Source organism: Eurytemora carolleeae, unplaced genomic scaffold, assembly GCF_000591075.1.
Source record: "Eurytemora carolleeae unplaced genomic scaffold, Eaff_2.0 scaffold89, whole genome shotgun sequence".
NCBI classification, from domain to species: Eukaryota; Metazoa; Arthropoda; class Copepoda; order Calanoida; family Temoridae; genus Eurytemora; species Eurytemora carolleeae.
Window position 1 is genome coordinate 308,586 of NW_019396034.1, and position 14,441 is coordinate 323,026.

General features: G+C 33.9%; 1 protein-coding gene across 1 annotated transcript; it reads right to left on the reverse strand.

Annotated features, from left to right (window-relative positions):
• Positions 1 to 433: 433 nt before the first annotated feature.
• On the reverse strand, positions 434 to 12,849 carry LOC111697847 (luc7-like protein 3). Its single transcript, XM_023467983.1, has 11 exons — positions 12,740 to 12,849; positions 12,048 to 12,134; positions 9,898 to 10,004; positions 8,988 to 9,069; positions 8,065 to 8,178; positions 7,684 to 7,716; positions 5,323 to 5,410; positions 5,032 to 5,067; positions 4,895 to 4,941; positions 2,223 to 2,285; positions 434 to 1,468 (listed from the first exon to the last, which is right to left on the reverse strand). Exons 1-11 carry the CDS (start codon positions 12,812 to 12,814, stop codon positions 1,211 to 1,213), a joined length of 990 nt encoding a protein of 329 aa, XP_023323751.1. The 5' UTR covers positions 12,815 to 12,849; the 3' UTR covers positions 434 to 1,210.
• Between the last annotated feature and the right edge of the window lie 1,592 nt (positions 12,850 to 14,441).

Genomic DNA, 14,441 nt, shown 5'->3' on the forward strand with positions numbered 1-14,441 from the left:
GACGTCTTTAAATCTTAATTAATACTGCATTCGTCTTTATTTAGTATTTGAAGTTACAGACTTCTATCCAGAAGAGAAAACAGATGTGGGTCGGAGTCTTGATGGGTAAGCGCATGCCGCAAATACCAGTTTGTAAAGTCATTTGCGGGTCGGAGGTAAAACGGGTATGGGGCGCCTTCCCTCCCATCCCTGAACAGCCAATCAAAAGCCGAGAAATTTTGTAATTTTGGTACGCAATCAATGAAAGAACTTGCATTGGTCGGAATAAAGTAGTGATACCCAAAAAGAGATAAAAGAGCGGATCTCGCAGAAATCAAGTGTCCACAGTGGATATTTAAATTAAGCGACCGGAATTGAATGTATCCAATTCTAAAGTTTTCAGCTCATGGTGACCCTCCCTTGGTCACTCTAATCCTTAGCGAAATGTATAATATATTATTACTAACACAGTATATTTCGCAGTTCGAAAAAAAGATACAAGTTTGCACGTGAGGTTGTGGATTAAATTTACCGCCAATATGACGATATCCCTTCCTCGGTCCTAACATAATGTTACAGATTTATAAATATTGGGTTTCAACAACCACCTAAAAAATGGCGCCATTTGATGTCTTGCATACAAATACGATAAAATCATTGTTTCAGGGGTTTATTGAATATCCGTTCAGTTTTCCGAGTCAACAAGAACACAAAATTATTTATAGATCATCAAAGTTGGAATTCAAATGAATATTTGGTTTGTACTGGATAAAGAAGAGATAGATCATCAAAAGTTAGAATTCAAATGAATATTTGGTTTGTGTAGGATAAGGAAGAGATAGATCATCAAAGTTGGAATTCAAAGGAATATTTGGTTTGTACTGGATAAAGAAGAGATAGATCATCAAAAGTTGGAATTCAAATGAATATTTGGTTTGTATTGGATAAAGAATAGATAGATCATCAAAAGTTGGAATTCAAATGAATATTTGGTTTGTATTGGATAAAGAAGAGGTTTGCTTTGAATGCAGAAGTTATGAGCTAAAATAAAAAGCAGTTTAAAAGAACTTAGATAACAATGGGGCAAAACCAATTTGAAGTAACATGGACTTTTTATCCTTCACGAATTCACAGTTTTGACGAAGACCAAAATTAAAATAATGTTGTTTTGAGGACGGTGATAGGATTTCTTGAACCGCAGAAACTCGGATAAACACAAAAATTCGTGAGATCAGTATCTTCTATCTCTCGATCTTCTATGATCTCTACTACGACTCCTGCTCCGTCGTTTACGATCACGAGACCGTGATCGGCGACGTCGATCACGACTACGAGATCTGCGTCGATCCCTGCTCTTAGATCGGGATCGCTTTCTTTCTTTAGATCGTTTACGATCCCTGCTCCGGCTTCGCTTTTTATCTCCATCGCCTTCCTTAGCCTCAGATTTAGATTTCTCTCGTTTTTTCCGCCGCTCCTCCATTTGCTCCTCCTGGAATATAATTATCAATTAGAATTATTCATCAATCTTATCTAATCTAACTTATTATCCTGTGTTACTAAAAGTATCCTCCTGTCTTACCGAAATCACTTTTTATTCTGCAATAGGATATTCTAGTTGTGACTTATATTATACGTCGATTGATACCTTATCTCATCCTTATATTTTCTTCAATATTATACACTAATTCCTATCCTTCTTAATGTGGTTCTTCTTATATTATACGTCGATTGATACCTTATCTCATCCTTATATTTTCTTCAATATTATACACTAATTCCTATCCTTCTTAATGTGGTTCCACATCCACCTTTCATACTTATTCCTGCTTTCCTCCAGCTCCCCCTTCTTGTATTTCGCAATTTTTAATTAAAAATATTAATTTACATCCGATTTATCTTTTACTCAAGATTAAAGTATATTCCTATGTAGTTATTTCTCAGCTTTTTTTTCTATCTTCTAGTCTTTATTCAGGGGCATAATGTATATTTTTCAGAAAAATCATACCCCCCCCCATTTTTAGATTTCCCGCCAGAAGTTAGGTAAGTAAACTTGATCTTAGGGGAAATTGGGGAAAATAAATGATTTTTAAGCGAAAATTAATAAATTCACCGAGATATCATTCCCCCCATGGGGTAATTTTTGAAAAGTAAAACCCCTTGTAAACATTATAAAACCTAGACTTTTTCTTCAACTACCTTCTCCATCTATTTTAACTATTTCATTCCATCTTTTATATACTTACCCTCTCTTTATCCATCTCCTCTCTTCTCTTCCTTCTCTCCTCCATTAAAGTATCCACACTAGCCTAATCAAAATTTTCTCAATCAGGGTTCCCATGAAAAAAACCCAGTCCAAAAAAAACCTAGCCAAAAACAAAACCACCCACTCTTAAAATGATAAACTCTTCAAAAATTAAGGTCTACTAACAACTGAATTGATTTTTAGGAATTTTAGAGCACTAAAACCAGACACATTTATTCTTTTCTCGTGAGTTTTCAAAATATGTTGCGATAGAATAAAGATATAAAATCCCATTATCATTCCTATGTGTGACTGATCTAAAGTTTTTCGGTATTTAACAGTAGTCTTCCTTCTTGAGCATATAAGACCGATTAATCTGAGTAGACCCACCCCCAACCAGAAATATGTATCCAAGTGAGAAAATAGAAGTAGTCTGAAATTCAAAGAACTAAAGGGAGGTGATATTATTGTATTTGAGGGGTATTTATATATGATTATAGCCCTTTATCACAACATTATTATTATTTTTCATAACTCTCTAGTGCTTCTATTGCGTAAATACTAAATAGTCTTATTATCAGTGTTTCGGATCCGGATCCGGATCCGGTCGGATCCGTATCAGGATGCGGATCCGATATGGATCCGGGTAGCGTCAAAAATTAACCAAAACCATGGAATAAATAAATCAAAATGGTTCGTAAATGTATTATTTACATTTTACATGACGAAAATTTTTCAAAATTATCTTTAATAATTTAATGTTTACATTTATATAATAGTAAATTAATGACGACATTTTTAAAATAATAAATATAGTTTATAAATTATAACCTTGCATAACATTTAATAGGGAAAATCCGATTCACAGAATCGTTACCCCGGATCCGGATCCGGATCAAGAGCCGGATCCGGATCCATGAACACGGATGCGGATCCGCGGATCCGGATCCGGATCCAAATCAAAATGATATGGATCCGAAACACTGCTTATTATGATGAATTAGTATGAATTTTAGTAGGTTTAACTATTAAAAAACTCAAAAAGTCCCCCAAAAAACCCAATAAAACCCACCGAGATGTTTTTTTAAAACCCTGTTCTAAATCATGACCAGATTCAAGGAAAAATGTAAGTAGACATTTTTTCGACTGTCGAGCGTCGACAAGCAAGTTTAAAGTTCAATTGCAGATCGTTCCTGTTTTTGGAACGCACGACAAAAAAAATTATAGCCCCCCCCCCACCCCACCTACACGAACACGACAGTCTTATTATTTTTATTGCGCATCAGATTAACAATGACACTCAGTTTAGATAACTAAAAAGCATGAATAGAGATGAAGGACATGAAAGAAAAACATAAAATATAAAAATACGAGAATTTGTTCAAATATTATATTGCGGAGAATGCGTTCTAAACGGGAAGTTCTGAAGATCTAGAATAAATCCTAGAATTTGAAACTGCAATACAAAGAAGTAAAAAATGAAAATCATAAAGGATTTTTGAATCTATTCCAGATATTCTCTACGTAGAAAAGCGTTTTCAGTTCAAGGGCGTATACAGCAGGGGGGAGGACAATGTCCCCCCTAGACCTGTAAAACGCTCCCACCCTAGAGTTTGAGTTTGGAGGTAGAAAAAGACAATTTTTTGATTTATTAATTTGGATTTAGTTTACTTTATTCATTGCACCCGGCACCGCAGTTTTGTAATCTAACTAGCTAAAGTGCCAGGCGTTGCCCGAGGAATTATAAAAATCGAATTAAAACAAAAAAACTTAGAATTTATTTAGCTTATGTCATCCCCAAGGGTATCCACGAGTTTCCTCATTAAAAGTCAGCCCATTTGATTCAACCGTTTTAGAAACAATGCTTTTTTCTGCTAATTTTGTTTGAAGGAGAGATAAAGTATAGTACATGCAAGGTAATTGGACTGTATCATTTGAGTATCATATTCTTATGCATGATATCCAAGGAACCAAATGTTTTGAATTTACAGTTTAAATTTTGCCCCCCCCCCCCTAGGAGCTCCTAGGTTCTAGTAGAAAAGACCCTTTGTGTTAAACCCTTAAACGTTTAAACAAGTCCTAGTAAAAAGACTCTGTGATAAATCTAAAACACAAGCCCATGCATAAAATTTTACTTTTTTAACTGTGAACCCTTTAAACCCAAGCCTTGTAGAAAACCCTTCATGTTAAACTCTAAATACAAGCCTTAAAGAAAACCCTTCGTGTTGAACTTTAAATACAAGCCTTGTAGAAAAACCCTTCGTTTTAAACTCTAAATACAAGCCTTGTACAAAACCCTTCGTGTTGAACTCTAAATACAAGCCATGTAGAAAACCCTTCGTGTTGAACTTTAAATACAAGCCTTGTAGAAAACCCCTTTGTATTAAACTATAAAAAACAAGTCATGTAGAAAACTCCGTTGTGTTAACTCTCAAAATCAAGCCTCGTATAAAAACTCTTTGTGTTAAACTCTCAACACCAGAAAGCCTTGTATAAAAACCCTCTGTATCAAACTCTCAGAATTGAAGAAACCCCCTTTTTGTTAAACTCTAAAAAACAAGGAATGATTTAGTGCTAATCACAAATCAGTTAAAATATTGTGTGGGGATAAAGTGCGAAACTTTTTAATAATATGTCAAATATTGAGATTATGTCAAATATTGAGATTATTTCCTTAAGTCTAGCGTATCCAACGTGCATCTTCCCCATCAAATGGTCATCTAAAAGAAAGATTATTTTTTAAGTTTATTATTAAAAATCTTTAAAATTAATCGTTGATAAAAACCCTGACTATTTTTAAATTTACATACCTTGCCATTTCTTTATCTTGTTAGCGGTGGTGAGATCTTACAAAATTTCAAAAAATATTAATAATACAATCTTAGGTTTGCAGAGATAATAAAAAAATAACACGATTTCTCTTCTTTCTTTTTAACATCCAGGAAGCATAGGGTAACAAAAGGCGAAGAAAGCCTTTTTTTAAATTTCAAAATCAGTTTTTTTTAAATTCCACGGGCAACGGAGAGCAATTTAGCTAGTTTCACTAAAATTATTAATTATCACTTAATATTTGAAGGAGTAATTATTTTTTGATTATTTTCCTAGTTTAACGTTTGGATCTCCGATGACCAGGAATGCACCGCAGATTTCACAAACCTCCATTGCCTTCTGTGGTCCATACTTGTCTGAACATGATCAGTTAAATTTTCATAACAATACAAGACCAGAGCTGGGAACTTTTGAATGGTGGATATCGGGATTAAGGCTTAATCCACTCTTTTTCCTAATCTCCAGATTAACATAATCTTGCAAGATTATCTTAAAAGTGTATGAAAAACGACAAAATTCAAATTAATATTTAATCATCTGAGAAACTGTAGCAGCCAATCAGAGAAAAGCGCGGGCAACCAATGAGAGAACAGAAATATTCTCATTGGAGAAAACAATTAACTGTTATCCAAGGAGAGAGAAAAAGAGTGGATTAAGGACTATAAAATGAAAAGTTTCCGCAGTGGATATTCGGATCAAGAAGTCAGGATTAAAGTTTATCCATTCTAAAGTTTTCAGCTGAGAGTCTAAAACTAAAGAATGCGCGAATTCTAAGTTCGAGGTTAAAAGTTCTGTAAAATAATGAATAGCTATTTAAATATTAAACTTTCTCAATTTTAAATTTGAATTTCCCGGGAAAATCTGAACCAATCAGAGAAAAGGATTTACGGAGAATATTACATAACCATCGCTAATCAGCTGTTCTTACGTAACTGAAAACAAAACATACAACCGTTTTTTGGGTTTACATCCAGAAAGTAATTTATCTAAAACGTGAAATTTCTTTAACAAGGTTTTTATTTTTAAATATATCGTTAAGTTGAATGCCGCTTTCTCAGCTGCAGCTGAATGATGATTGAATAATAGACAAATAGGGAAAATGCAGGATTTCAAGATAATTTAAACCTGTGTTTAAATTTTAACTCGTCAATTTCGGCGAGTTAAATATTTAACCACAGGGTTAAATATTTAACCTCACGGTTAAAGTTCAGGTTTAAATTAAGTCAGAAGTGGCATTTAACCATGAACTTAAAACTTAAGTCAAAACTTTTCGTTCTTTAGTTTTGGACTCTGTTTAAATACGATTCCCTAGTTAGTGGTTACATCAAATAAGTTTTAGAGTGAAACTGTCAGATAGGCTGATCTTTACACAATACACATAAACTTCGAAAATCTGACTAATGTTCCAAAACATTTAGTCTCGTCAGTATTGTTCCCTCTCATACGCAACTCAAACAAGTGGATGTGTGTACTGTACTGTGTAACGCCTTAGTTAAGTATCCATACTTTTAGGGCTTACACACCGTATCCTAAAAGAGTCTAGACCAGATTTGAACCTTTAGATCCCATTTAGACCAGAGCAAGTGGCAGAGCCATAGAGAATAGAATATATAGAGAGGAATTAAAAGAATCTCTCGTATGAATTTTGTCAGTCCCTTTCAGCCTGAAAGGGAGTTCAAAGTGTACAAATCATGTAAATGTTCACAAATTATATGCAGTAGAGTACATTAATACAGTATGTTCCCTTAGACTATTCTTTTCAATTTCGAAATTTTTAAAGCTGTTAAATAAACTTTATAATGAATTAGGTGAATAAAAACACCATTTGATTTATAATTATAACGGAAAATCATCGTTTGTAAAGTGGAAGGCATAGAGTCTATGTGAAATGATAAAAGGGACTGTAAGAGTAGGATCTGTTAAAGAATTAAAGGGACTGTAAGTGTAGGATCTGTTAAAGAATTAAAGGGACTATAAGAGTAGGAGTAGTTTTAACTGACTTTACATTTATAAAGTGAAAGGTCCGATTAACAGAGGAACCCTGAAAGCTTTGTCTGAACAAGTATGAATTAGATATCCTATTTTTTTGTACTATTTACTGCGTTTGTTGTGGTTCCTCTCCAAAAATGACTTGACCATGTCTTGCTGCTAAGAAACACTGGGAAAATTATCAGAGTAAAATACTTTAGTCAAAAAACGACCATATCTTCTATATAATTGATCAGATAAAGAAATCGGACATGCTCTTATTTTTAAATTGATAGGCCACTTAAAATTACAACGACAGACACAAAGGTTTATGCGTAATTTCAACCGACCCTGCATGCAAAGATGGAAATGTCGAAATTACAACGGCAGCTTTGAAAAACGACATTATCTTCCTCAGTTTTGATTAGATTAAGTTTCAAGAGTACCGTCGTTGTAATTCAGGCATTTCCATCTTTAAATGCGAGGGTCACTTGAAATAACGCTTTCATTCCCCTTTAAGTGTTGTATTTAAGTGAGCATATTGAGATTCTATCCGCCACGAACAACCAGAAAGCTAAAGATATTAAATGAACATTGAACACAGCAAATTTTTCTAACCCTGCTTTTAACCAATTTGGCAATTACTGTACTATGGATTAATTTACCTTAAGAAGATTCTGTGCTTCATCCACGTCCCCCTGAAAAAAGTAATCAAAAATAAACTTGTATTAATCTGATTATCGTCTCAATGAACATATTAATTCAAACGCAGATTTGAAACTTAAACCCAGAAAAAATTATCAATAGTAATCAAAACATCGGATTAGGAATTACAATTATCAATCAATTCAAAAATAATCTTATTAACACGGCAAGGTTTAAGGAAAAGGTTTGTACAAAGAATATAAAGCCAAACCCAACGGAAAAAAACTTAACAAAAAACTTTTTATCAACATGACTTATTTGTTACAAACAAATATGCAACACATGTCAATTCTTAAAATTACTGCATGAAAAGTAGCCAACTTATTATAAACTGAAGCTACCTCACACCCAGCTTTCTCTGCCTGGTCGACGAGTACATTTATCTTGTCGGTGAGAACATTTATCTTCTCCTCAAGCTCCTCCTGCTCAGCTGGAGATACTCCTGCTGCTGCAGCCTGAACAATACACAGATTTATATTACAGGGAGCGAATTTAATGAACCTGAGCTACGTTGCTGAATTACCAGCTGCCGGTTCAATTTTGAAAAACCTATTCAAAGTTAAAGATTAAGTAAGGATTTGAATCGGTAATTCAAATTAGAATCAGAGGAAGGCAGTTCAAAGTTTGGACACTTTTTTTAGGGTTTAATTAAATAGGAGGGAGAATTATTTTTAAAAGGGAGGGGAAATTATCATAAAACAAAACATATAACCTTAAAATTCCTCGTCAATAGGACTGAATTCATAGCGGTCATAGACCTTTTAGTCCCGATATGATTGTGAATATTTTCTTTAAAAAGTCAAAATACATATGGTTTTTAAAATAAAAAAGTTTCATCAATTTATTGGTATTTTTTAGTACAAAAAAATGAAAGTTTATCTGTCATAAGTAGCTTAAGTGTCTGTCGTTGCCCGTGAAATAAAAAAATAATCGAATAATGCCTTGTTACCCCCAGGGTACCCATAGGTTCCCTAAAAATAATCGAATAATGCCTTGTTACCCCCAGGGTACCCATAGGTTCCCTAAAAATAATCGAATAATGCCTTGTTACCCCCAGGGTACCCATAGGTTCCCTAAAAAAATTTCACAAATTTGTTCTAGCCGCTTGGCAAGCTATAGCTGACATATAAATATAAATATATGAGCAAAGAGCTTTGTTGTATAGATAATGTGATAATAAAACATTTCGAGGAAAAATCCTTCATAAAGATTTAAAGAACGAAAAATGTAAAATCTTATCCGAAAAATGTAAAATCTTATCCACCTGCTCCATTTGTGTGAGAATTAAACGTTCTTTACTTCTCTTAATCTTTAAACCAACATCATTCAGCATCTTCTGGCAAAACCTGAGTCAAATGAATTTATCAATTAATATTTTATTTTATTTTCAACCTAAGTTCTTTTTAAAAAAATCATTATTTTACCCAGAATTAAAGATGCCTGAAGATTTTTTACAGTCAAATCAGTGTTTTAGGCATTTAAATTGATATCTGCATAATAAGAGAATCTATCATGATCTAACAAGTCTTATTTTTTATTAATGCCCCTCTAGTAAGCTCAAAAACTGTCTTAGATAGTTTATTATGTTTAATGAACTAAATTCATATTAAGATCAAACTCATGCTATAGGATTTCTACACTTGCTGAACAACGAAACAGATTTCACAAATGAGACAATGATATATCTACTACGTCATTGGTCCAGGTGAATGGCGCATTTCAATCTAATTCCTAAAGCTATCTATCTTATTTTCGTAACTTTTATTCCACGCGTGTAACTAGATTTCACAAAAAAAATATTAGGTTTCGGAGAGCCACGTAGGAAAAAGCTTGAAGCATAATCCTGACCAAGGTCATATGAAGATTAATAAAAATAAATACTCTAGAGACCGACACGATTTATTTATTTAATTTATTCATATTCAGGAAAGAGTGAGGACAAGAATGGCGTCGATATTAACTACATTATCAAAAACCAGAATTAACTTCTTTTATTATAAGCTCCAATTTCAAGGTGGAATACACCGAGAGCATCACTCAAGTGGGATACTACTAAGTACATTTTAGGACTGAAGCACTCCGCGAACACATTTACGCTTGCCTGTTTGTACTCAGTAGTACCCCTCTAGAGGTTGTGATAATCTCTTTGTAATCCTCCACTCTTCGTGTCAAACCTCAAGAATTCGTCCTCCGCGGACAACTTCCGGCTGGACTCCTTAGCCTCCGCGAACTGTTTTCTCATTTCATCGTCATGAACATTAGGACAGGGACCGAGATCAGCCTAGAATTATCAGTATTAAAATAATTATTTTTTAAGATTGTTAAGATTACAGTGCTTAGGATCCGGATCCGGATCCGTTGCATGCGCAAGATTTTGGCTTCCTGGATCTGAATCCGCAAAACTATGCGGATCCACGGATCCGGATCCGAGGGGTAAAATATCAACCAAAAACTGCAAAAAACTTTTATAACTCCGAAAACCCAAATCTGAACTTTAGAAAAAAGAGAGATTATAAAAATTTCCTCAAACCTAATGGTTCATCAAGTTTAAGGATAAAAATTAGCGAAAAATAAGACAAAATTATTTTTTGTTAAAAAATTCAATAAATCTTGAAGAAATGATCTGGTTCCGGATCCGGATCCATTTTATACCAGTGCAGATCCAGGATCCGGATCCGGATCCGCAGGATCCGCATCAAAATTAAATGGATCCTAAGCACTGGTTAAAAATCTACAATACACAAAGTTAGAAGTTTTAGATTTTCTCGTTTCAGTTTGAGCTAAAATTATAGAGATATCCTACAAACTGAGTGAAAACTGATGTTGTTAATAATGGTTTTCCACAAGAGCAACTCAATGCAGTTATAGCAAGAAAGGAAATAATAGAATTATCTTAAAGAATACTGAGCTGAAAACTTTAGAATGAGATATCCTTAATCCCGATCACTTAATATGAGTATCCAATGGACACACTTTTGATTTTCTTCTTAAACCGCTCTTTCTTGAAAATAGTAGAGAAAAATCAAAAACCGGTATTTTAAAATCAGAGAGCCCTCCCGTTTCTGTATATTAATCTTAAATGGCGCGCAAAATTTTTAATTTATCGGCTTCATCTACGCGACTCTTATTGGTTAAATTTTATACACTTTTCAGGATACAAGGACAAGATTAGGTTAGTCTCGATATTAAGAAAAAGAGAGGATCAAGCATTAATCTCGATATCCACTATCCTAAAGTTTTCAGCTCAGAGCTGGGAACTTTTGAATGGTGGACAACGGGATTAAGGCTTGATCCACTCTTTTTCTTAATCTCGAGATAAAATAATGCTTGTTCTCCTCTTGTTATTAATCTCCAGATTAATTGACCGATCGGGATTAAGGATATCCTATTCTAAAGTTTTCAGCTCAGGGTGATTTTCAAAAGTCGATTATTTTTATTTGTTTATAACAGCAAAACAAGAACAGAATGATAATTTAAACATTTATTAACTCGTTAGTACATGACATACTGGTTGACCAGTTTAAGGGAGACATGTAATCTTTTTTTCGGGGTGTAGCCATTGTTGCTTCGGAAATTATCAAATGTCAGACAGTACTTGTAAGAAATTGGGGGAATTTCAATATTACGGATTTCTTATCCAATTCGACACAAATCGATTTATAAAAATCACCCTGTAGAATAGACATTTTGCTCTTAGATTAGATAAAAGTTACGATGTGGAATGGGCATGCAAGTCTTTGAATGGACTCACTTGATATAACAGTTGACTGAAAAGGAATGTAATTGTAATCTTATAGTGAGCTTGCATTCATCAAGTCCGATTCACAAAGGTTACCTTTAAACCTTCGTCTGGTCAAGTATGAACTAGAAATTAATGTTTTTGTTTAATAGTAACAAATTCACAAAGGTAACCTTTAAACCTTCGTCTGGTCAAGTATGAACTAGAAATTAATGTTTTTGTTTAGTAGTAACAAATTCACAAAAGTAACCTTTAAACCTTCGTCTGGACAAGTATGAACTAGAAATTAATGTTTTTGTTTAATAGTAACAAATTCACAAAGGTAACCTGTAAACCTTCGTCTGGTCAAGTATGAACTAGACATTAATGTTTTTGTTCAATAGTATTAGTAACAAATTCACAAATATAACCTTTAAACCTTCGTCTGGTCAAGTATGAACTAGAAATCCACGTGTTTGTTTAATAGTAACCAATTATTTTTGATGAAGTTTCTCTACAAAAGTGACTTGCGCATTTTTTGCATCAGAAAAAGTATACAATAAATCAGAAATAAAATAAGTGTTAGCTAATTTTCCAACGGTTTACCTTGGTGTTTGTGAAGAGTTCATGGGGACAGAAATCCACGAGAAAATATTTACAGTTGCTGGGGTCCTCCCAGGTGATTTCTTGAATCTAAATATTAAATTATTATTTATCTACAACACTTCGCTGCCTGAGGGGGAATTTTCATAAAAATTACCCAAAGGGAAAATGATAAGTGATTCTTAGGGGGAAACTGGAAAAATTTGGACATCAAAAGGCAAGCATCCTTTTTAGACAATTTATTATCAAGCATTCTTTTATTCCCCGAAGTTCAGCGAATAAAATCCAATATTAAATACCAGCAAACATACCTAACATCTGAAGGGAAAAATAATTTTCTAGGCAATGAAAACATCTATTTTTCTCATGAAAACAACTATTTTTCTCATAAAAACAACTATTTTTCTTATAAAAACAACTATTTTTCTCATGAAAACATCTATTTTTCTCATGAAAACAACTATTTTTCTCAGAAAAAAAATTCTTTTCTCATGAAAACATAAAAACATCTATTTTCCCTGATATAGCGAAATAGTAAAAATCATTCGTAATTTCTGGTTTTTAAATATGAGCGGGGGATTTTACGGGAATTCAAATTTAAAGATTAATTAAGAATGTCTTTAAAGTTGGAACAAATAAAATTTTTGAGTAAGATGATCACATGAGGAGGCCGGGAGTGGATACATAGAACCAACCTTATCATTAGGATTGGCGTTCCTGTTCCTCCCCATCAACTCGTCCAACATGGCAGCCATCTCCTTGCTCGCCATCTTAGACAAGAATGTTTTCTGAAAGAATTAATTTGCATATTTGGATCCATGTGGCTGCAGCGCAAGGCCCCGTAGCATGTTCTAGGCCCCCTAGACTGTCGTAGCCACAGTCCTCGTCCCGGAAACTGCATTAACCTAACCTAGCCCTAAATTAATTCATACTAAATCTTAATTTTAAAGAATTATTTTGAAATCGAGGTTCCTGTCCTAGTCGCAGCGCAAGGGCCAGTCCTACCCTGACCCTAAAATAGTAAAATATAAATATTATCTTTGTTTCTAATAGTCAAAATCTAGATCATGTACAAAATTGATGGTGGGTTAATCCTAATATACGAATTTTGGACCCCCCCACCTTTTATCAATTTTGTACATGGATCTTATATGTAAGACATGGATATAATTTACCATGTGGCCGCAGCGCCAGGCCCCCGAGCACGTCCTAGCCGCGGCGCTCGGCCCCCTAACATGTCCTAGCCGCAACGCTCGGCCCAGAAAGTGTCTTAACCTAACCCTAAATATACTAATCTTGTACGTAAAATATGGGTATCATTGACCATGTCGACGCAGCGCTCGGCCCCCTAGCATGTCCTAGCAGCAGCGTTCGGCCCAGAAAGTGTATTAACCTAATCTAACTCTGGATAAATACTAATTTAATTGAAAATTGTTGAAAAATTGATAGGAGGGGGGCAGGGGGGGGGGTCCAAAAATCGAATACTAGGACAGACCCGATAGGGGGAGAGGCCCAAAAATCTAAAAAGACTAAACCCACTGATAAAAACTTTACTGTATTTAATGTTGAGGAACCGAATGTTAAGAAAGCTCTTACTTGTGTCAATCATCTAAATATCTAAATATTAACATGATTGGTTAAAACTAAAACTGAAGGGAAGACTAGCATATAAATTCTAATCTATCAAATCTCGGTATATTCCTAAAATCGTATACTAGGACAGACCCCAAATCTCCGCTAGGTCAGTTGAAAATTCTTTGATACGTTCTAAACATTGAATTATCTTATAGCGCTTTATAAGACTATAATTCATATAATGGAAATATTGTTTTGGGTGTCAACAATTAATATTTACATAACTATTTCGCTGAATTGCATGCGGAGATGATAACAGATATTTTCGGCGTTGAATTTTGAGAACGATCGGCGGCGAGAATATAGAGAATTAATTGCGGCATTCTTCAGAACAAGCTTTGCGTACACTTTGGGCCCTGGATAATCTGAAATAACCAAATATTTAGAAAATGTTCGCCCTACAAAAGAATCTTCTTTTTCTAAACAAAATTTACACCTAGAGAAGTAATCAAAATTGAAAATTATAGAATGATTACAATAGAAAGAAGAGAGCATGAGATTGTAGAATTTAATAAAATTATGAATGACCAATTAGTTATAAACACCAAAAAAATTGTCTATTTAAATTAACACATTTCTTTTCCCGTTTACAACAAAGATGTTTTAAAATATTTTTCAATTTTGTTATATTTTGTTTTTGGGGCGGTGTTCCTTCCTTATTGTAATAACCAATGGGATCAATTGATTTCATGAAATACAGGTAGATACATGGTTCTAAGTGTAAGTTTCAAAATTAGGTAACTTTTTCTCCTCTTTGCATTT